General features: G+C 49.4%; 1 protein-coding gene across 1 annotated transcript; it reads left to right on the plus strand.

Annotated features, from left to right (window-relative positions):
- Positions 1-78: 78 nt before the first annotated feature.
- On the plus strand, positions 79-23,791 carry LOC119454192 (arylsulfatase I). Its single transcript, XM_037716181.2, has 6 exons — positions 79-108; positions 5,080-5,199; positions 7,641-7,767; positions 12,289-12,582; positions 18,551-18,996; positions 23,593-23,791. The coding sequence occupies exons 1-6, from the start codon at positions 79-81 to the stop codon at positions 23,725-23,727; spliced, it is 1,152 nt and encodes a 383-aa protein (XP_037572109.2). The 3' UTR covers positions 23,728-23,791.
- Positions 23,792-24,031: the final 240 nt, after the last annotated feature.

Below are 24,031 nucleotides of genomic sequence, written 5' to 3' on the forward strand. Positions count from 1 at the left end.
TTGCTTACGGCAGGTGGGTGCCGAACTCACATCTTTCACATAACACGCGCGTGGTGCTTTGCCAATTGAGTTACCGCGATGGTTGTCCCGCTTTCCCGGGGTGTTTGCGTATGTGTACAAGCTTAGCCCTGAAAGTGTTCGATTATAGAAAGCGCCACTTATGGTTATGGCTGCTAATTTCGTACAAATACACAAATATCTAAGAAGATTGAGGGCAGGATGGCCTGCCGCGGCAGCTTAACTGGTAAAGCACTACACACGTAATATCCGAAATACGTGAGTTCAGCTGCTACCACTGGCAGGAGTTATCTTTTCGACCACTTTCATTTACTTTTCTTTAGTATTTCTACACACTGAACCAAACATAACGAAAAAATTTCTATATGCTTTCTCAATCTTTATTGTCTGTTACAGCGTAAGCTGTTATTATGGGCTCATTCTAATAGCCGTTTCGGTTCGCGTTGTTGTCCGCCGCTGCCGCCGCCACGTAACCGCTATCGCCCGAAATGCGAAAAAAAGTACCCGGTCGCCGTCGGGATCGAGCCCAGGCCCGCTGCGTGGGAGTCGGATACTTCACCACTGAGCCACGCAAGCGCTTGCTATCAGGGCCAGAAAAAGGCCCTATAAACGCGCCCTAGGCAGGCTCGCAGGCGCAGACGACCCGAGCCTCCGCCAGTATGGTGGCACCATCTAGTTAAGGCGCCTGCAAAAGCCGCGTGCACAGGCGCAAACGACGAGATGCGATTCAGACGAGGCGCACAATAAACGCGATCCCGATGTGAGATGTGCGCCACGTATTCTCGGTGCCTCTTCGGTACACGTTATGGCGTCTCCTCGCAAGGTACGAATTGCTGCTGAAGAAGCGAATCGTAGAGCTACGTGCGCGGCTAAAACAAAGCGTCATCAGGTTCAGCCGACTGCTATGCAGAGAGCATTACAAACCGCAGCTCGCCGTCGACGCCGGGCGGACAGCTGAGATCTATCTCGTCAAAACGAGGCTAAGAGACTTTGCCGCGAAGAAGCTGTTGTGCGTGGTGCCGAAATTGCTTCTCTTAAGCCGCTCCACCAGCTTACGCTCTGGCTGTGCTGCGTGTGCCGCGCAGGCCTGTCCTTTTTTTTTTCTTGTCATGGTTGTAGTAGAGCCCCAAGTGGACATTAGTAAATCTTGCAAATGCTGTTCCGATAGCTTTAAAGTGAGGCATTACAATTCTTAAACAACATATTAGCAGTGTGTAGAGAAAATTGTCAATATTTAGAGCAACGAGCTCCTGCTACATAATTAACGGCCAATACGTGCAATGTTTAAATGTACATGTTCTTAGAGTGTACGGTTTCACTGTAGCTATGGTACAGAATCGATTGGAGTTCCTTCAGAGATCTCTTATGCCGACACCTCGTACGGGTACCTTCCAGCACCGTGCACAATCCGAAGTCCCTTAAACCGCCCCAACTACGGCACACCGCAATGTATTTCCCTTGCGTAGTGTAACATTGTAATACCAATGTAACCCTGAATAGCGTAGAAGGGTGAAGGTTTTGTCTAGTTGGTTTTCCATGAGACTGCGTGATGTAGGGCGAAGCAGGACGAGAGACACCGAAAAACGAGAACAAGCGCTAGCTGCCAACTGAAATTTTCTTGTCTAGTGCAAGGTATTACATGGGAAAGAGCAGAAGAAAAAAAACGACGTAAAAACAAGATACCATCACCGCCCACGGTACGCGCTGGCGTTGCCCAAGAATGCCAACTCCTTTCGTGATAAGGCCAGGGATGTCCTCGCTAGTCCCAGTTTCTCGGTGTCCCGCGTCCCGCTTTGTGCTACACCACATAGCCTGAATAGCAGATGTTGCGGTCACCGCACAGTACAAGGCCAACGCGTAGCTGAGGAAAGCAGCCATGTGACATGTTTTTAATTTGGTTTCAGTCAAGAGACGTCCGAAAGGTTTTTGCATTGCACTGTTCTTCGTTAAAGAAAAATGCAACTCTGCAAATGAGGTTGGGGCTGCAAGCTTCGGGCCTGCAGATAAACAGTGAACGTTTCCACATTGATGTCAAAACAGTGTGCATATAAGACAGAGTTTCAGGACGTATCGTTTATTCCTTATTGGCTTCGTCAGACACAAACAGAACAAGGGCAGACAAAAGCTATCTTTCAACAGCTAGTTTAATCTAGTTCATTGCGAACGTGGTTTCAAAAAGCAAAAAAGACAATTAGAAAACATTCAGAACGCTTGTCAACAAAAACATACTGAACACATACTTCACACAGCATCCACTGGCCAATCATACAGGATGTCATATACCGTGTGCATCTTCAAACCGAGATACACACATACAGCAGACACATACCTAACACATACTTTCGAGTAGCTGTGGTGTACATGTTAAATCTAAAAAATACCGTTAAGATCGAGCACCACTCGTTTTGCCCTGCCACAATAGTAATGACGTAGTACACCGGCATGACCACTGTATAACGGTCCAAATGACTCACATCGGGGGAAGTTGTGAAGCCCGAGCACAATTTGATACTTTCGACGCCAGTATTTTCCTGTGGGGAAAGCAATGGAGAGCAATCAGTAGTAAAAATGATTTTCCGTACTGTACTTTTTATCACACGTTCGCCAAGTAAATAGTTTGATTCATGACTCGCCGTTTTGGCACTGACTGGTTCTTTACCGTCGCTACAACGTGATTATATGCTAGAGATTGGCTCACTGGGTGTGGGTGTTATTCTGGACATCAGTGACAAGGTTAACCCTACCATCTCCAGACAACGGCAGTGACACAGGCTTAATTCGGTTTGGGGCAAGCGTGCACTGGTAAATATTGTTTCGTAAGAACCAAAACAGAAAAAAAGTCCCGAAATTTTTGTAACATATCTCTGCTGTTAGCTTGTCTTTGTGTTTTTGAACAAAAATATTCTTTTTACTGCTTTTCCGTAATTTTAGTGAAAAAATGTTAGTTTATTGCAATAAGGGAGTGTACCTTTTACTGCCCTCCTGACTGCAGCCTTCATGTAGTAGGAAAATTGAAGTGCCTGGATGAGTTTGTCACAAATTATACATGTGCATATAAGCTCGCTACATGGGAAATATGATATTTGACCACTTACAACATATCTAGTGCCAATCGCTACAACGCGACACACTTAAGTATCCACTCTGCGCGTTTATAGAGCCATGCTCTGAGCGGCTTGACTCGCCCTGGTAGCATCTGCATCTTATTTAGAAACTGAGATCAATACCCTTGATTACATGAGATGTATCTGCCTATACTTGCATGTCTGGTGAACCGGAACCAAATGTTAATTCAAAATTGTGAAGAGACGAGAGATAGAAACAAATCCCATTTTGCTCACAGTATTGATGATAAACTTTTTACTTTCCGATATGGGGATCAATTCTGTTACAATAAAAAGTCGCAGTTTCGCCCGAAAGGCGAAGCATCGATTGCGGTAGCAAATTGGTGGACGGCTATACGAAGTATGTATGGTAGTTTTATCGGCCGTATAAACTTGTAAACATAGCATACTAACTAAATTAACAGGCATGGTGTCACGCGCACAGGCAAACATGAACGCATCTCACTCGATGACCGTGGGAACTCGCGGTCGAAACGCAGGTGAAGTAGGTATGCGTGGTAGAAGCAGGCGAGCGAATTAACCTTCGTGCTGCCGCTCGCATTAACGTGAACTAAGCCGCGAAAACACAGCGCAGGGCGGACTCTGTTCCCTCCGCAGATGGCTTTCAAGATAAAGTGGCTCGGGCGGGCGCGAGTGGCGTAGAACGCGTCCCCCTCCCTTTACCTGCCAGTGGTGTCTTGCGACTCCAACGGTCGCGCGCGGCCGCTCGGGTCGCCCGAAAGGGAACGCGTAGAACGCGTCCCCCTCCCTTTACCTGCCAGTGGTGTCTTGCGACTCCAACGGTCGCGCGCGGCCGCTCGGGTCGCCCGAAAGGGAACGCGTCCCCCCCCCCCCCTCCCAACCCTCCCTCCTCAGCGCTGCGCGCCACTGGAAGACGGCGCGCTTTCTTACCGCTTCCCTCCCTTGCGTGTGCGAGATTGAGCCGCGACCGCGGGCTCACCCTCGCACGATTTCACTCGCACATAAAGCATACTGCGCGCGGCGACGATTTTATCGCCGTTTATACAAAACCTCATAGCGACGGCACCAATGCGCCTGCAGTGTCCATATAATTGCTATCGCAATAAAATAAAATGTATTTCCATTAACAAAAATTTTTCTTAAATAAGACAATCTATGTTTGTTTCATTGATATAACCTTTGTGAAGTAAAAATAAAAATTGTACAATTTCTAGTTATTTCCCATTGTGGTGGTGGTGGTGGTGGTGAATTGTAGCCACAGGCCGGTTTAACCTGGCGATCAAGGCTGGCAATTGCTCCACCTGAGTGTCGCTTACACTATCGCTGAAGGGTTTCACCATATGTCCATCAAACCAGTCTCTCTGAATTCCATACGGAGACGTGAAGTTTCTGTGCGGGCTATAACTGATCCATCGGGGAATACAAGGTGTTGCAGGCACGCATGCGGAAGGTCCTTTTTTTTTTGTAGATTCTCCAGGAGGGCGTTCCTTTCAACTTGGAATTGCGGGAACGACCACAGAAAGTGTTGAATATCTCACATTCATTTTTTACAGTGTACACAAAGAAGCAGGACTGACGTCCCCTCGGCTCATCCCAGTAGTCTGCCCAATCATTTAAACCAGAACATTAATTTAGACATTCGTAACATGGTTAAATAACGCTACTTCCTTTACATTAAGGGGCTGGATCATGATGGATCACTGTTTAGGCGCGTCGTATTGACAGGCTACACACGAGATTTCTGAGCCAGATAATGTTATTAGCTACGAACATTGAGTCTTTTTGATGCCTAATATTTGCATTATATGTTGCTTGCGCAGTCACTTGAACATATTCTCATCCCTATGACTGCTGCTTATTTAGAAAGGCGTGCACAAAAAAAAGCTGCCACCACCACAAGCCCGGCGTTTCAGAGTTTGGTGTAATTGGAATATAAAATACTTAGACATCGCACTTTCATTATTCGGTTTCGCAGGAAAACCACACAGGTCTCGACTTCTGGTTCAACTTGGAGCCCAGGTGGAGGGACAGTGGAAAGTATTCCACAACGTTATTTACGGAAAGGGCACAGGAGATTATACGGAACAGGCGGAAGGTGAGGAAGCTCGATGCCGGTTTTACGGGCACTCTAAATACGCCTTGCACATCGTCTCCTGCGCAACTGGAAACGTTGCTAGCAACATGACTTACCACCTATATCTGTCTCTCCGTCCGTCCGTCCGTCTATCCGTCGGTCTGTCTGTCTGTCTGTCTGTCTGTCTGTCTGTCTGTCTGTCTGTCTGTCTGTCTGTCTGTCTGTCTGTCTGTCTCTGTCTGTCTGTCTGTCTGTCTGTCTGTCTGTCTGTCTGTCTGTCTGTCTGTCTGTCTGTCTGTCTGTGTCTGTCTGTCCGTTTCTGTCTGTGTCTGTCTGTGCGTTCCTGCCTCTGTCCGTCTATCCGTATGTATGTCTGCCTGTCTGTCTGTGTCTGTCTGTCTCTGCCTGTCTATCTGTCTGTCTGTCCGTCTTTCCGTCTGGGTCTGTCCGTCCGTGCATGTGTGTTTCTGTCTGTCTGTCTGTCTGTCTGTCTGTCTGTCTGTCTGTATGTCTGCCTGTCTGTCTGTGTCTGTCTGTCTCTGCCTGTCTATCTGTCTGTCTGTCCGTCTTTCCGTCTGTCTGTCTGTCTGTCTGTCTGTCTGTCTGTCTGTCTGTCTGTCTGTCTGTCTGTCTGTCTGTCTGTCTGTCTGTCTGTCTGTCTGTCTGTCTGTCTGTCTGTCTGTCTGTCTGTCTGTCTGTCTGTCTGTCTGTCTGTCTGTCTGTCTGTCTGTCTGTCTGTCTGTCTGTCTGTCTGTCTGTCTGTCTGTCTGTCTGTCTGTCTGTCTGTCTGTCTGTCTGTCTGTCTGTCTGTCTGTCTGTCTGTCTGTCTGTCTGTCTGTCTGTCTGTCTGTCTGTCTGTCTGTCTGTCTGTCTGTCTGTCTGTCTGTCTGTCTGTTTCCGTCAGTCTGCAAACAAAACTTTAGAACTAGAGTGGTGCACCTTATATGAATGAAACCAGCGGTTCGTAACCATCTTTAGTTAACCAGACTATGCTTACAGCGACGGTGTGAATTCAACTCGAAGTCCTCGAAAACGGTATTTGCAGGTTTTCGTGGATTGACGAAATAGCTGGATAACCCACGAAGTGTATACTTCGAGGAAGGGAAGTAAAATTGTAGGAAAATTCGGAAGTGTGTTTATTAATGAATAAAAATTGCTAAACCCTTGTTTTCGGCCCCTTTAGAGGCGCTATATGAAACGCTGTTTCCCCGCTTCGGTGGGAGAACCAAAAACGGCAGAAATCGCGTATCTATAAGAAATAGGTTTCCCTCAATGGAGGACGCGTAGCGAACTTTTGAAGTGTGTAGGTTAATTATGTGCTTTGAAAATAATTACTGAACTCTCACCTTCTCCCAATTCTTATATGCGTTATACAAAGCATGTGGTTGGCTCTCCCGGTCCCTTCAGAGGAGGCACGTTGTTTCAATTTGCTGATGCAGGAAGCATGCAGTTAGTGACAAACAATGAATGTTTCATCTCGATGGGATAAATACTTCCTTTTCAGAAAATTACTCATTCACGCGTTCCACAGTGCCATACTGCTGTTATCCGGGATGTTTGGCAGTCCTAGAACAACTGTTCAGGACACCAAATTCAAGTTGGATTAAAGTGGAGGGAATAATAATAGTAATGTGTGCCAAAACTTTCACGTTGCTGGCTGAATTAGATGTGATGCAAATACTAACGGAAGTTCTCGTCATTTTTTTTTCTATTCTCATGCGATATACGAGCTTCGTAGTTGCCTTACCCGGTGTCCTCGGCGTACTAAGCAAGGCACCTTGTTCGTATTTGACGAAATTAAGAGGTCCGTTATAGGTAACGCGTAGACAATGTTCGAATTGAATACTGTGAAATTCATACACTTTTTTTTAATTCCCTGCTTTTCCATTCAGTGTTTCTTCAAATTCTAAAAAGAAATCTAACCCACATTTTACTAATACAATGAACCTGGGATGCTGCGAATTACTTGTCTTCGTATCAGAAAACATTTCGTTGAGCCCACCTACAGTGAATGTCCAAGTTATACAAGAGCATTCGCGAATGCCACGGCCGTTCTGGAACGCTGCGTGGCCCTTATTCCGCACCCTTTCTCAGCTGTGAGAGAGACCCTAGTGAGACAGAGACCCCAAAAAGAAACACACACCCCAGTGACCTCGAGATAGACAGGCAATCCTACCGATTTTACGTGGAAGAAAGGGTTTGGGACGGACATGCCGGTTCTATTGAATAGGTAATCACGCATGCAATAAAATCTACGCGCTTCCATTTTTTTGCAGCATTTACAAAACGCTCGGACTTTGACTTACAATTGGAAAGGCTTCGGGCTATCCGCCGGAGATCCGACAGACGACATAGACGCACAAAATCTATTTATGACCTCAGGGAAGACAGGCGCGTGCAGAATAAAACCCAGCGTCTGATAAACAAACTTTTGGGGGTTTTTTTTCTTTTCACTTCCGCAGCCGCTATTTCTTTACGTGAGCTACCAAGCGCCACATGGTTCGGGAGGACCTGACCCTCTGCAAGCACCAGCTCGAAATGTATTAAAGTTTCCGTACATAGGGGAAGCCAAGAGGACTCTCTTTGCAGGTAAGATTAAAAGTAATATTTTCCGCTTGGTTACTCAAGCTAACAAGTGCTCTAATACAAAATCTAAGCGGAAGAGATTCGCCCGATTGGCGTGCAGAACACTGTGATGATGTCGGGTGCATATCCTCTCGTTCTGCGCGAGTGTTTGTACTGACAAAAAAATGTGGTTGATCCCTCTTATATAGGAATCGGTATAGAACACGAAAGTGAAACGTGTCTTCACAGAAGTAGTGTAATGTTTATTGCACATTGATATATAATGTCTATTGGTGTTTTGTGGCTAAAGCGCCCTTAGGCGTTGATGCACCCACGCTGACGCCTGGTGGCACGTCTCCTCCATCACGACTACCAACGTCGATGACCATGAGCAACCGTCGTGCATATGGAAGCTGCACTACGCTGCACACGCTAGCACAACGCGAAAGACGAAGCACGTAACTGACACACTAATACAACGCGCAAGACAAAGCACGTAACTGAATCGTCACCGAGTCAAATCAGCGCGTACAGCGCGTCGTAATTGCAGCCTCCGCGATCAACTTCAGAAACATTTTCAGAGCTAATTGCGGAGGCCACGCTCCGCTGTGCTGAGTACGGTGAACGCCACCTAGGTGGCGTTGGTAGTGCTTCTTGATGCCAGCGTCCCTTCGAATGCTGGCATCGAGGCGTCGTAGTACTGAGACCACCGAAGCGTTCACTGTCGGTGCGCGTTAAGGCCGGAATACATGGAGCGAATAACCGGCGTCCGAGCGAAGAACTTCGTCGGGCGGCGAACGTCCGACGGCCGGCGTCAAGAAATTTGCCGTCCGCAGCCGATCTGCCTGTCCAAACATTTTCGTCGGGCGAACGCCGCCGCCGGAAGCGTCTAGCGCGCAGCGGTGGACGACAGCCAATCAGGAGGCACTAGTTCCGGTCGCAATGCATGCTGGTGTTTCGCGCGCGCGCGCCTTTTCGCGTCGTCTGCAATCGCGTTGGTGTTGCCGTGTCTGCATGTCTCTGCACCGATTGAGTAGTTCCTAGTATGATTTCTCAGGAATCGCGTTGTATTTGTACATCCCATATCCGCTGATCTGCGAGGAAACAGACAAGCAGTGCAAGCTCTCTACAACAACCTTCAACAGAAATCTTCTGATCTCAGAGGCCACATGCTGTCGTCATGCCTATCTCCCGACTTCCCCGATAGATGGCGTTGGCATCGGATATTTCTTTCGCTAGGCTTAGACGCGTTCGAAACGAGAAGCGATCTCGAAAACTACTCAAGGTTATCCATAATACTCTGTCGTCGAAGCGGCCTGAGACTAAGCGAAAGCCGTTTACGCAGTCATTTGCTTCCAACTAAGTGAATTCTACAAGGACAACGCCAAATTCAGTTCGAAGCGGGCGGCCGGGACCGCCGCCAACACGGCGGCCAACGCGCGGCGGCGTTCGCCGCATGTATTGCAACACAGCAAACATCCTGCGTCGTGTCGCCGCGTCGTTACTTGACGCGTGAAGTTCGTCGAGAAAGTTCGCTCCATGTATCCCGGGCTTTAGTGTCATAATGCAGTACTTCTCTTTTCTGCTCATAGGCGGCGGCACCGCCCCGAGCAAGAGCGCGGGTACACGGAGGAGTGTTAGATATATAAGGCGCGTCTGTGTAGCTCTCTGCGAATGCGTTTGTGGCGCAATGGGTTAAACGCTCGGCGATCTATCGTCGCGGACCGAGAGGTCGTGGGTTCGATTCCCAAATTTTGCATGTTTGTGGAACTTTTTCTTCTGGTTTCTTTCTTTGTATTATGTTCTATGACGTATTTCCGTGACGGAAATACGTCAGTGAAGTCTTGGTGGACCCCGGAATAAAACACTTTCGTGTTAAAATGGACAGAAAGTTTACAAATAAAATTTTATCACAAAATTCAGAGCCATTCGACTACTGTGAAGATGGAAGCCAGCGAAGCTGTGACTATGGTGGGTCTGCTATACTGAATATTTCTATAGTGAATTTATACATTATCATTATTGACTATATTGAGCGCATTTGGCATGTTGGTCAAAGACCAAGGAAACCGGCGTCTTGTTTTCGCCCGGCGCGATGACCAAGTAGTGCGTTTCCTGCACCAAGTCCGCCCCGTCGTTATAGACTAGCGTATCAGCCACAGCGCTCATAGCCGCGGCACACTGTACGGCATCGTCAGGATAGTGACGTCAGGATCCTGGTAGATGTTGTTAAACGAGCGTCCCTCCCATAGCGAGTCCAAAGGACAACTGCTGATAACAGCGCTAGTGCGATCTCAACGTCAAGTGACAAAGGGGCATCACGATTGGTGGGAGGTGCCACCGCCGAGTATCGCGACACTTGTGAAAGAGGCGTCGGCGGTGGGGAGAGGTATAACAATGGGCCATCTATCATCCGTTTTGATACCCGTGCTAAGGCACAGCTGCTGTGAAACCACCACGCACATGGAGCCGAAATTGTTCATCTCCTTCTGGTCTATCTATCTACTTCCGTTGCCGGACCGATCTCCTGGAACCTAGCCTATAACAGGTTCACTGTAAAAAAAGCCAAGGGAACAAAATCAACGAGCCCATTCGGATAACCTGAAGCCTAGCACAGACGAAACCCAGACATCCAAGACGCAGTGGCTGAGAATTGTCTTGAGCGTTAGAGCGCGCTGCTATATAAAGGTTTGATCGGTTGTGCGAAAACGTAACACCAGTACTTCCTTGCCCTCAGAAACGCGTTACTCTCGCCTGGCCATAGTTACATTTTGTCGAGCTACGGGCAGCGGCGCCCGCATTTTGGTGTGTCTAGGAAGCTACAAGCATTACAGATAACTTTTTAATGCCCCTTTAAGCGCCACTAAATTTAGTGCAATAAAACTATAGTTCCATTGCATTTCTACCACCTTCTAAGTCATGAAAAACATGCCGCTGAAGAAAGGATTAAGAATTTTCAATTCGTCAGTGAGTTTTTTCAAGTTAACAGATTGAAGACTCCATGCGAGAGCTCTTACGTAAAATAGGAAAACATAAAGTATTTCACGTTTATACCACACTCGTAAAGCACCTATATAGCCACAGGAATAATACGTCTGATACAAAACACTACCAAATACAGTAAAGGTGCCGCTACATGACGAGATACTGACACCGAGAGGGAACACCCTGCCATCCACGTTCCAAAACTTGTTTTACTAAAACACTTCATGGATATCAATGTTGCAACACAAGTTCAATCAGAGATAGAGAATAGATTTAATGGATGGCTCAGTGGCCTAAGTAAGGATGATGTTCAACGGTGGGTATTAGAAAATAACTAAACGAACAAAGTTATACTGCCACGTAGTTAGAGGACGGAAGCTACCAAAATAGACAATCTCTGCTTCAATGGTGGACTCGAAAGAGAGTGTGCAGCTTACGCAGTTCATCACCTTTTGAAGTGCCGGCATTTGCGCGCACTTTCCTGCGGTGTGGAAACCCGTATCCTAGTGTCAATAGAAAAGGAATAACAAGATCATAACCTTCCTGTCAAGTCGCCCTCACGTCCAAACTCCCATATAGAGTTTATAGATTGTAGGGCATGGGTCTGAGGGGATGGCGTTCTCCATGTCCCCAATAGGGTTGTTCCAAGTCCTTTGTGCTTCTGTCTTATACTTTTGCGAGACCGGAACAGTCCCACAATAGGTGACTGGCCGTCCCACTAGCACTGGTGCTGCACATAGTGCAAGTAGCCCAGTTTTACGTATAATTATTTTCATCAGTTTTTACAGCGAAACTGTACAGAGGCTAGAGGTACAGGGGTACAGGGGCTAGAGATACAGGGGCTAAAGGTAAATTCTAGCCCCTGTATGCATGCCTCGCATACTTCCCAAAGTGTGTGCTGGGGGGGTACCCTGGGCGGCCTACGTCCGTATCACGGCGCGTGGACAGGACTGGAGACGATACGATTGGACAGAACTGTACACGTGGCCTGCGCTACTGTGGTTATAACGTCACGCGCATTCGTGGGGTGAGGGGTAAAGAGTTTGGTGACAGCGCTGCAGCAATAGATACCGGTAGGGGTAGGGAGGGAAACAGTGTGAGGACGGCGCCTGTGCACATGGCCTGTGCTTCTGTGGTCATCATGTCACGCGCGTCGGAGGTGCCAGCGTGGCTGCAGCAGTGGCTGCGGCAGATGCATGGGAGGTGCGGTGAACGCGGCAGCGCTTGTGTCGCTGTAGTGTGGTGCCGTATGAAAAAAAAAAACGTAAGATTTCATAATGTATGCAGCCTAAACATCTTCACTGGTATTCCGTCCCCATATGAATGTTGCGGCCCCGGGATTTTTTTATTATTTCGGTGCACTATATCGGTATGCATATTCGTGCACGCAGCTCCTCAAGGAGATATAAAATGTACTAAGACGATGTGATGCGCATGCGCCTTTCATGTAAGTAGTGTCAGCATCTGTTCTCCGAACACGCAATTGAAATGCAAAAGATAAAGTAGACGTATTTCACCTTACAAGCGTGACAAACTATACACTCATTGTCACTTTCGCAGGTATGGTGGACACGGTGGATCAGTCCGTAGGCCAGGTGTTCGAGACGCTCGAGGAAGCCGGTATGCTTGACAATGTGATCGTGCTATTCAGCAGTGACAACGGCGGCACACCGTTCGGCGATCACTCTAGCCGCAGCTTCAACTGGCCACTGCGCGGTTTGAAGTTGTCGGTCTGGGAAGGTTCGACCAGGGTTCCCGCCTTCGTCTGGAGTCCCCTGCTCAAGGAGAGACGAGGGGTGTCCCACCAGCTGATGCACTTAACGGACTGGTTCACCACCTTCTACAGGGTCGCTGGTATGTCAGTTCATGTGCTGTACATGAATCATTCAACCTCAACATTGAAGCAAGGAATAAGGGTGAGGAAGTGTCTATAGTGGACAGTGGATTGAAGACTTCACCGAGCGTAGCAAACTATACATCTGCATATATCGTGCATGCTTCACACGTTTTCTGTAGCAGTGTAAGCTTTCAAATTTAAGAGAGAGGGAGAGAGAGAGAAAAAATAAAGAGGAAAGTGATGAGAGTAACAAGAAGGGAGGCCGGTCTTCGATAACTTGCGGGGGAAACAGAATACCTGGGAATGTAAAGATAAAGCAAGGGAAACGAAGAAATGGGGTGCGCACAAATCACGCACAGTACAGACAGTCGCGACGCTGAACGATTATCCCATGTCGGAGGCCCACGGATGTCGCAAGAATTCAACGCCTTTCACCTTCAATTCGCGACGACTGGTGTCTGTTTTCCGAAAGCGGCAGAGTCAAGTTTCTAGTCATCGTTGTTCTCTTCGATAAAGAACGCGGCTGCATGTCAACATCTTATTATAGCGCTAGCCACTCCCAACATTGTACTCGCAGTTTGTCAAGCCATGCGAGCAACAGTAGAGGGAGCCTGAAAATGCAATCAAAATAGCCCTGAAATCACACACATGTTGCTGTACGATCTGTGTATTGTGGAGATGTCTATTCTAAATATATCAATGGCGTGTTGCAATATGTATACCGGGAAGGCGCGGTGGTGCCTCCAAACTGAGACTGAAAAACGATTACGAGTCCCTGCGACTGCTTGAGCATTTCACTTACATCAACGCTCGGACAGTTGCGTTTCCCAACACAATTCCTTTACTGTCGCTGTTAAGAGCAGCCTAGATTGTCGAGATGCATATTTATTAGCGAAATACATGGCGGTCATGACGTATTTTCAGCTCCTGCCATCGCTTCCGGTGCTGGCAGTTACACAAGAAAACGCGAGCACACCTAAGCTCTTCTGATGAGTTGTGAATGCGAAAGCATTAATTTCCAATTGAACGCCGCTGAGTGGTCCTTCGAGTTATGAACTCCTCGCGGGCGTGTTTCCTGGTTTCCTGCGTGTTTCTTGCGGCCCCGCGTTCGTTTGGGAGACTGAAAGTTTCGGCGCGTTCTCACTTACGGCGCTGAGGGCCGTTTTTAACGAGCGCCCTCAGCACCGCACTGATTTCTGCGCTGAGAAGCGTCTTGCAAGTGCGACGTGAACCAAATACACTATGTGACAACATAACGCAGGTCACGTGCTGCGCGCGGAATAACTGGCACAAGAAAATCGCAACCACACGCACTAGTTGGCACTTCTCTCGCTGCCGAAAGTCTTACGTTTTACGGTTCCCACTCTTCTCTTACTGCCTTTGCAGCGTGACAGCTTGCTCAGCAACAACGATTGCGAACTGGGCTATGACATGGTGGGCGAGGAAAAATAAGATAGACGTTGGAGCCTGGTGTTCACAAAATATATTTTAGCAGGGTCCGCTCAATCAGGCGGGACTAAGCGCCGCTGGCCTTCGATCTTGCAACTGCCGATGCCACTGCTCGTGCATCCTTAGCGTGCTGGACGTGTTGTCATCCTCTCCTTGGTCGGATCACTGTGGCACGTAATGGCGCGCTACATGGCCCCCTACTTACGAGGAAGCCGTGAGAGTGGGACGAATGGCAAAGAGCGGATGGTGGTGGGGCGAAACGCACGCGGCTAGTAGGACTAGCCCGGTCGGGAGGGAATGTGACAGCTGAAGTGGCTAGAGCGTGAGAGTAAAAGTAGGCAGGTTTCAGACGGACCACGGAGACCGTATCTTCCTGACCAATGATGAGCAATAGGAAGTATTCAGCTGCACGCTTCAATACCTGGAATGGACCATCGTACAGGGGCCGCAAGGGAGGACGCACAGCGTCGGGGCACACAAAGACCTGCGTGCAGTTCTGAAGGTCACTGTGGACGTATGCACGATAGGAAGAATATAGTTGTAGGGGGGCGGGGGCACGACAGTACGCATAGAGTTGCGTAGACGGTAGGCGTAGTGAGAAACGTCAGCAGGTATGGTGGGTGAGTCGTCGAAGAATTCGCCAGTGACTCAAAGAGTGGTGCCAAACGTAAGCTCGGAGGCGCTGGAGGAAGAGTCACTGCGAAGAGCGGTGCGGATACCAAGCATAACGTATGGAATGCGTTCGATCAATGATGGAGGAAAAGTCTAAGCCATGAGTGAAGCCTTCAGTTTGTGGTGAAAACGTTCGATGATCCCATTGAATATCGGGTCCCGATATCCAATTCCGAGAAATTCGGCCGAGACAGATTGGAGAACAATTTGTACTCGAATTGAGGACCATGGTCGGTCGTAATTCTGGGAGGGACACCGTAGCGCCTAATCCGGAGAGTGATGAATGCTCCAGCTATCGACTCTGCCGTTATGTCCAGGAAGGGCATCGCTTCAGGCCATCTGGCGAACCTCTCATTGTAGGTTAACAGGCAGAGATGGTTTCCGCAGGGAGGAAGCGAGACCACAATATCGACGTAGAGATGGCTGAAGTGGGCGTCAGGGGACGGTAATGTGCCAAGAGGAGCCGCAGTGTGGCGCTGAACTTTAGACTGTTGGCAGTTGAGGCACGCGCGTGACCAGCGACGAATGTCTACGCTGATACTTGGCCACACATACCGAAAAGTGACAAGTCGCTCTGCTGCGCGAATGCCAGGATGACCCAAAGAATGGAGGGCATCAAAGGTGGTCCGGCGGTATGGGCTGGGCACGTAGGGTCGAGGACGTCCGGCACAACGAGGGGCCCATCGCAGTCAGGGAGCAAGACATCTTCAAGTACCAGAGAGGTGCTGCTCGTGCGAAGCAGTTGGAATTCGGCGTCTATACCCTGGGCGGCAGCCATAAGTCGATTACCGGTTAAAGAACCCTAGGTGGTCAAAATTAATCCGGAGCCCTCCACTACGGTGTGCCTCATAATCAGAACTGGTCTTGGCACGTAAAACCCCAGAAAAAAAGAAGTCGATTACCGGTCGGCCATGGTCGGGTCCATAAATGGCGGCGCGAGAAAGTGCGTCGCCAACGGCGTTAGATTTTCAGCTGACGGGATGAATGTCGCTGTTGTATTCAGAAATGTAGGCGAGCTGTCTGATTTCGTGGGGGGCGTAGGAGGTGCTGCTGGACGCTAGGGCGGACGTCAGTGCTTTACGGTCAGTCAGGACATGAAAGGAGCGTCCCTCGACAAAATGTCGAAAGTGCTTCACAGCCACATAGATGGCAAGCAGCTCTCGGCCGAAGGTGCTGCAACGGCGCTCAGAGGGCGCAAGCTTGTTGGAAAAGAAGGCGATGGGCTGCCAAGCGCCAGGAACTAACTGCTGCAAGACTGCCCCGACAGTGGTGTCCGATGCGTAAACCATGACGGATATTGGGGCGTCGCATTTGGGGTGGGCGAGGTACGTCGCGTGGCAATGGCTTCTTTGATGCCTCTAAACCCGCGGGCAGCGGTGTCGTTCTAGGGCACACGAGTATTCGATGTCTTGAGGCGCGAGCGAAGGTCGTGGAGAGGCTGCATATATTGGCGCAACAAGGAATGAAGCAGCAGTAATAGATGGCGAGGCCAAGAAATTCGCACAGTTGTCTGGTGGTGGGTGGCTGAGGAAACTCACGGATGGCTGTAACGCGGGTCGGGAATGGACGAATGCCATCTGCGTTGACGCGGTGGCCGAAAAAATCCCACTCAGCAACACCGAACTTGCTCTTCGGACCGGTAACGACAAGACCAAACTTGCTGAGTCTTGCGAGCACTTGACGTAGGTGGAGCTTGTGAGCTTCGGCAGTGGTATTGAAGACGAGGATTTCGTCAAGATAGGCAAAGCAGCACGTCAAGCCATGTAATACCTGGTCAACGAAACGCGGAAAGGTCTGGGCCACATTAGGAAGACCGAAAGGCATGCACAGATATTCGAACAGGCCGAAATATGTCATAATGGCGGTCTTAGGAATATCTGAGGGCTCAACAGAAATCTGGTGATAGGCTTTCACCACGTCGACCTTGCTGAAGATGGTGCAGCCATGCAGTGCCGATGTAAAATCCTGGATGTGGGGAATTGGGTATCGATCCGGGACACTGGCCTTGTTAAGAGCACGGGCGCCCGTCACCGGTATTCCTGGGCACTATATGGAGTGGCGAGGCCCAAGGACTGGAGGAGGCACGAATGAAGCCAAGGTCAAGCATGTGTTCAAACCCCTTTTTGGTGACAGCTAGACGACCCGGCGCGAGGCGATGTGCCCGAGCAAACACGGGAGGACCATTCGTGACGATAGGATGTGTCACGCTGTGAGGGACCAAGCACTGAAAGAAGGGTCGTCGGAAGACACCCGGAATTCGGCAAGAACGGCTAACCAGGGGTCGGGAACGGCCGTGTGCGCCTGGAGGAACCGGAGCGGTCGAGCGCAACAGGAAACGCCTTGGACAGCTAATCTCGTCTGGGAGTCAACGATGCGGCAGTGCAGCACGTCGATGATGAGCTTGTAGTGCTCGAAAAAGTTCGCTACGATGATTGCCTGGCGCACGTCCGCGGTGACAAAGATCCAGCGAAAGGCACGTCCGAGGCCGATGTCAAGAGTCACTGACTCTTGGCCGTAGGTCCGGATGGTCGAGCCGTTGACCACAGGGAGAGGAGGCGAGTCGAGAGGATGACGTCGCTCAGCCAACGTAGAAAGAAGGACGCCTATCGCAGCGCCAGTGTCGACGAGATAGATGACTTTGGGGACACGGTCCGTGACGTGGAAAAGGCGACTGGATTCGGGACCGGGAACAGCGGTCGCCGTCAGTGTTAGGCCCGACCGTTTCCAGCGTAGTACCAATGGCGGCACTGGTTTGCGCGACAGCGGTAGCGACTGTTGTACCAGCAAATCCCAGAGATTCCAGTATCGAGGATGAAGACGCGGTCGGGATCATGCGCACCTGCGGTGGAAGACGCTGCGGTAAATGGTCCCGTAGAAGTGCGCTGCCACTTGAAGGAGCCAGGTCTCCAGCCAAGACTTGCATGCGACGCAATTAGTCAGTAGGCTTGCGGTCGCCGAGTTCCTCCAGTGTAAGAAGTTGCTGTAATCGATGCTGCTCCGTTTCTGAGTAGTATGCTGGATGAGCGCCGCCTTAATGTGGTCATAGGCGTGGTCAACGGGCGGGGAGTTTAAAACATCGCGAACAACGGCAGCAGTATTAGGCGGAAGCGCTACAACGGCGTTGTCGTCGAACATGGTCAGCTGCGAACTGAGGCAGTGACGACGGAACAAGGATTCGATGGTGATGAACCAAAGTTCCGAGTCCGATGACCAGAAATCGCGGAGCTTGAGAGAGGAGACCTCGGGCTCGCGGAGTGGTGGCGCTGATGACGATACTTGATCGGAGGAATCTGAGGCCATGACTTGCTGGATAGAAGGTGGACGGCGAAGACACCGGGGCTCGTGTTGCTGCCGGTGGTAGGCGTAGCGAAGCGGCTGAGGCAAGTGTAGGGCAGGAGCTGAGAGCGATGACGCGAAGTCCGGAGTCACCAGTTTGTGGGCGAGAAAAAGCCCGATAGACGTTGGGGCCTGGTGTCCACAAATGATATTTTAACAGGGTTGCTCAATCAGGCGGGAGCGGGACCAAGCGCCACTGGCCTTCGATCTTGCAACCACCGATTGTATTGTTCCCGCACACTCAGTGTGCTGGGCGTGTCGTCGTCTTCTTTGGTCGGATCGCTGTAGCACGTAGTAGCGCGCCGCAACATATTACTTTTTAGGAACATGTGTCATTCACACTTGTGTGGTTCAATTGAAAAATGTTACGAGCTAGCTCTTTCTATCTCCTCTGTGTGATCGTTCATATGGGCATGAACCCAATAATAACTGTTATACACTTCTTTCCCGCCTGATTTTTACGTTATTCTAGTGGCATGTATACTTCCTTGTAGTTAACACAAGCTGCCCTTTTTTTTCGCTTTTCAGGAGGCAACGTATCGAACCTGGAGTACGTGGACGGACACGACATGTGGGACTACCTGTCTAACGGAACCGGTTCCCCTCGTACCGAACTTGTGTACAACATCGACACACTGTACCCGGAGGAATCATCTGTGGCGGCCATCCGCAACTCGAGGTACAAGCTGGTACTCGATGCCACGGGTGCTGGCAATGCCCGCTTCCGGACGACCGGGGGACGTCGTCCTTTCAACGACCTAGACAAACTACTCGCCCGCTCCAAAGCGGCCGAGTCGCTGAGGAAGTTCTACAACACGGACCGCTTGACTTTCCCCAATGACTGGAGGCAGAGGGCGACGCTTACCTGTGGCGCAGAAACTACCGAAAATTTCTGCCCCGATGACAAAGTATTCCTTTTTGATATTGTCAAGGATCCCTGCGAGCTCAATAATCTCGCAGAAGAGCACCCGGAGGTGAGTGTCGCTAACCGACCACTTTGAATAGATTAGGAACAAGCTTGTGGGCCGTCTTGCTAAATGTGTAAAGCACTCCAGAATACGGGGACATGGCGGGAGGAAGGAAATTAGATGGCAAAAGCAAGCCGGTTATCCCGAAGAAAAACATTGAGCTTGCTGTGGTTGACGAAGGCTTAGTCTACGCATGCGGGGACATACATAGTGAACGAAGGAGAGAGAGAGAGGTAATAAGGGAAAGGCAGGGAGGTTAACCAGGCTGAGCACGGCAGGCTACCCTGCACTGGGGAAGGGGGAGAAGGGATTGAAAGAGGAAAAGGAAGAGAGAAGTTCACAGTTCACACCTCGCACATTTACAGTCAAGCGTTCATCGCTAAGTTTCGTCACAGGCGGTCATGCAGGCTTGTGCACTTCAAAAAGCGCAGCAGCGCCTTTGTAGCCCTGTACATAGCAGACGCACGAGGCCACGGGCCCAAGATCTTGTCCTCCGTAAAAGGCCTGTCCTCTAAGTGCCCCAAAGCAGTCCGAAGGGCAATCCTCTCTTCTTCGTATCTAGGGCAGTCACACAAGAGATGTCTGGTGGTTTCCTCAACACCACATGTGCGGCAGTTGGCACTGTCCGCCATTCCAAATAAAAATGAATAGCAGTTCGTAAAAGAAACTCCTAATCGCAGGCGGCACAGTAAGGTTTCTTCATGTCGTTTAAAACCGGGTAAAAGTGGTAATTGCATCTGTGGGTCCATGGCATATAGGCGCCGGTTGGTAAACTCTGGTGTATGCCATTTTCTTAGAGTTATAGTATGGGCAAGACTGCTGAGGTGCCGCGCTGCATCCGTTCTTGACAATGGTATTGGGATTCTTTCATATTCGTCATGTGCTTCACGGGCAGCTTTGTCGGCACATTCATTGCCAGTGATGTTGCAATGCCCAGGTAGCCACTGAAATACAATGTCGTGGCCTCTGACCACCGCTTGATGGTAGCGTACTCGTATCTCTGCTACCAATTGTTCATGTGGGCTGCGGCGCAGAGCTGATAAAAGTGACTGTAGGGCTGCCTTTGAGTCACAGAACATAGCCCAATTATTTGGTGATTGTTCGTGCACATAAAGCACTGCGCTACGGAGGGCGGCAAGTTCAGACCCTGTCGATGTTGTGACGTGGCTGATCTTTAACTTCTTGCAGAATGATGCCGACGGAATAACTACCGCACCAGTACAGCTGGTCAGAGTCGAAGAGCCATCTGTATAAATGTGAATTCGATCAGAGTAGGAATCATGCAGCATATGTAGAGCAGCTTGATTCAGGGCACAAGTTGGCAAGGCGGACTTCTTTGTAACTTGTGGAATGGAGAGCCGCACTTGTGGCTGCCGGAGACACCACAAAGGACAAGGTGGTATTGAGGCAGGCGTGAAGTCCGATGGAAGAGAAGATCGATAGGAGGTTACAATGCCCGAAAAAGTTGCATCTGGTCTACTTTCCGAGAGAGAAGCAAGGCGTTGAAACTGTAGTCGGGAAAGGTGTCGAAGATGATTTCGAAGGGTGTCTGTGGCGACATACGTTCTCATGGGATGTTCCCTGGCGATGGCAATTGTTGCAGCTGTTGAAGCGCATCGGGGTAGGTCAAGACAAATTCTAAGTGCTCGAGCTTGCATGCTTTCAAGCACTCTGAGGTTAGTCCTCCGGGCGCTTGAAAACACCGGGGTGCTGTAGCGCAAGAAACCCATAAAAAGCGCTTTGTATAGTTGCAGCATAGAACGCACCGACGGTCCCCATGCTTTTCCGGCGATAGCTTTGAAGAGGTGACTGATCAAGAGGAGTCTTTTCCTTAGGTAAGATACATGGGGGCTCCAGGAGAGGTCGCGGTCAACAGTGATCCCTAAAAACCGGTGGTTCTTTTTGTACAAAATAGGCTGGCCATTAATAGACACAGGATATTCGGCCATCGATTTTCGCGTGAAGGCGACTAACGCGCATTTTTCTGTTGAAACGCCGAGACCTTGTCTCTGAAGATAAGTAGACGTCATCGTTGCAGCCTTTTGTAACCTTGCGCGAACTCGCGGGCGAGTTACTCCGGAAGCCGAGATGCAGATGTCATCTGCGTAAATTGATAGACTGACAGGCTGTGGCAAGGATTCCGCCAGCCCAATCAGAGCCAGGTTAAACAAAATAGGGCTCAAAACGATAGGCGCACGCAGAAGAAAATACGTCGTCGCATGGACAAATTAGCCAACTGAACGATGACATTCATTCTGTAACTCGTTCGATCCCCGCAAAGCACTCCCTCGCGTATGGCGAACTCTCCAGGGCCTTCGCTCTTCTCCTCAGCAACGCCACCCCTTTAAGGCATTGGCGCTCCACCAAGGCTGTCGAGAAGTGGATGTTGGAGAAGACTTTTGTGCGGAAATTGCAAGCGTCAGAATGCTACAAAAGGATCTTGAATTGTACGAAGTTCCCCTCATGCAAGTTTCGGCAATGGACGAACTTTTCTCCCTGGAAGAAATGGGGGCTGCTTTAGCCATTTGCAGGCGTTCCTCTTCGCCCGGACCCGAGAACGTAACATTAGCTGCTCTCCGCCACCTTGATCATGAAGCACGAGAGATCCTGCTGCATCATCTCAATGTCTCATGGAGGGACGGTGTTGTTCCCCCTGAGTGGAAGCGTAGCCGTCTTGTACCAATCTTAAAGCAAGGAAAGTCTCCCCTTGAACTGAAATCTTATCGGCCTATTGCTCTCGCCAGCTGCGTTGGCAAGTTGATGGAAAGGATGATCCTCACGCGCCTCGAGTGGTTTCTTGAATATTACAATGTTTATCCAGACGCGATGACAGGTTTTCGACGTGGTCGTTCGTCAGTTGACCACGTCATTGATCTCGTGTCATCGATTCAACAACAAAAATCATCCAAACGCATCTCGGTAGCGCTATTTTAGACGTGAGGGGTGCTTATGATAATGTCTTCCATGAAGCAATTCTTGACGCGCTCGTGGCTGCTGAAATCGGAGGCCGCACTTTTCGATGGATTCGTAGCTACCTGACCCAAAGGAGCTTCTTTGTAGTCACTGAAGATGGTCAAACTACCGACCACTATACCAACCGTGGGGTTCCACAGGGTGAACGAAGGAAAGTTTGAATGTAAGTGCTGTGATAAGGAAATATCGCAGCACATACATAATGAAACTTTGCTAAGTTCACTATGTATGTCCCTGCATGCGTAGACTAAGCCATTGTAACAAATTTCAGTTTACAGTGATTAACCGTGATCTCTAAAGATGCAGAAAGTGAGACACGATGTACAGTGATGTAGTAAAATTGATGCATTCAAATATTAATCTCATTTACTTACGTCCCCCATTCTCCGTGCACTTGTTTAGGCTATTCATAAATAAACCTCTAAAAATGTTGCTACCATGTCGACTGAGGCAAGAGGTACTACCAACTGTTTGATAGACAGTATATGAACAACGGTGGAACACAGAATTTTAAGGTGGGGACAAAGTCTTCGGAACAGCTGATCACACCAACTCTGTTTCTTCCTGTAAACTATATGTCCTGTTTTAATTAGGAACCTTTCACAAAATTTCTCACTTTCTGTTACAGTTGGTGAGAAACGTCTCTCAGCAGGGTTACTCAATATCTACGAGCCTAAATTGAATTTTAGATTATTTTTACTGGCCTTACCTTACACGGGGGCGCTCGTTCTGCATCATCATTTTACGCCAAAACAAAAGAAAAGTAGGATGTTTCACCCGGAGGCGAAGCATGGAAACGAATAGCGACGCTTAGCGTAACGCTGAAAGGGTCTTAAAGAAGGCTGGCCTGTTGAGGAGCGTCGCCAGCGGTGTTCCAGGCATAGCCCATAGCACGACGATGGTGCATGAGATGAGACCGAAGAAAACTCGTCCGCGTTTGCGAGCGCCCAAGAAAAGGATGAGGTAGATTTGGCTTGACGTTCATTGTTGGTTCTGGTTAAACCAGTGTATGCACCGCGGTGTGTGTGGAGGGAGCCGGGAGGCTAACATTTTTGTGCACAGCGCTCGTGCCAGCAACGGACGTCAGGACGCAGCTCTGCAGAACCGACTGAACGCAGCGTTACGATGCACCGTCTTGGCTTCATCCCTTTTGCAGCCAGACTCACTGCGTGTCTCTGTAGACTTTCTAAACCACCATGCGCTAGCCGCGCGGGCGCGTCCATACCTTGACAGCACAGTGGCGGGGGCAATGTAGCGCCGTCAGCGCGAACGTGCCTCGAGCACCCGTATATAATTGCAGTCCTAATAATATTTTTATCCACACGGCAGTGGCACAAACCAACAAAGCACAAGCTACAAAGTAAGCTTCGCAACTGAACAAAAACTGGTCTTGGTCCGGGGATCGAACCCTGAAGCCACTTCTTTTCCGCGTGGTCACTTTACCATCTGCGCTAACGAGAGAGCTATCGGATCGCAGAGCGAAACGGAATTAGCGGACAGCTTCATGAGCAACTCGTAACTCAAAACTTCACTGTCGAGTCATGGCATTTTTTTTTTTTTTGCTTTCACAAAACTTTCTGCACTCTGCAAAATTTCGATGAACTGACGTGCCATCATTTCTTTTTGCAGATTGTATCTACTTTGAAGAAACGTTTAGATTATTATCGATCAGTTGCCATTCCACCTCGGAACAAAGCCATTGATCCTGCAAGCTTTCCCGAGAACCACAACGGAACATGGGCCCCTTGGGTGGAGTCATCTTAAGAGTCATGTACGCGTTCACAATATGGGCGCGCTATACTCATTCATTCACAAATAAAGCGCTGTGGAGAAGGGCATCTTGTTTAAACTGCATATGAATGTCAATAAATCTAAAAGAATCACCAGCCCTTGCCCTGTCGATAAAATGGGGGTAAGCGAAGCTTGTGGCAAAACGACGCTGTCGCAGGCGTTCCGGTTTGTTTGCCCTAAACTCAGGGTCAGCGGCTCTTCGCTAACGTTTCGCCTCAACGTCGCTTTCCCGCAACTCGGGGTCCGAGACTCTTCGCTGACGTTTCGCCTGGGCATC

Source organism: Dermacentor silvarum, chromosome 5, assembly GCF_013339745.2.
Source record: "Dermacentor silvarum isolate Dsil-2018 chromosome 5, BIME_Dsil_1.4, whole genome shotgun sequence".
Taxonomy (NCBI): Eukaryota; Metazoa; Arthropoda; class Arachnida; order Ixodida; family Ixodidae; genus Dermacentor; species Dermacentor silvarum.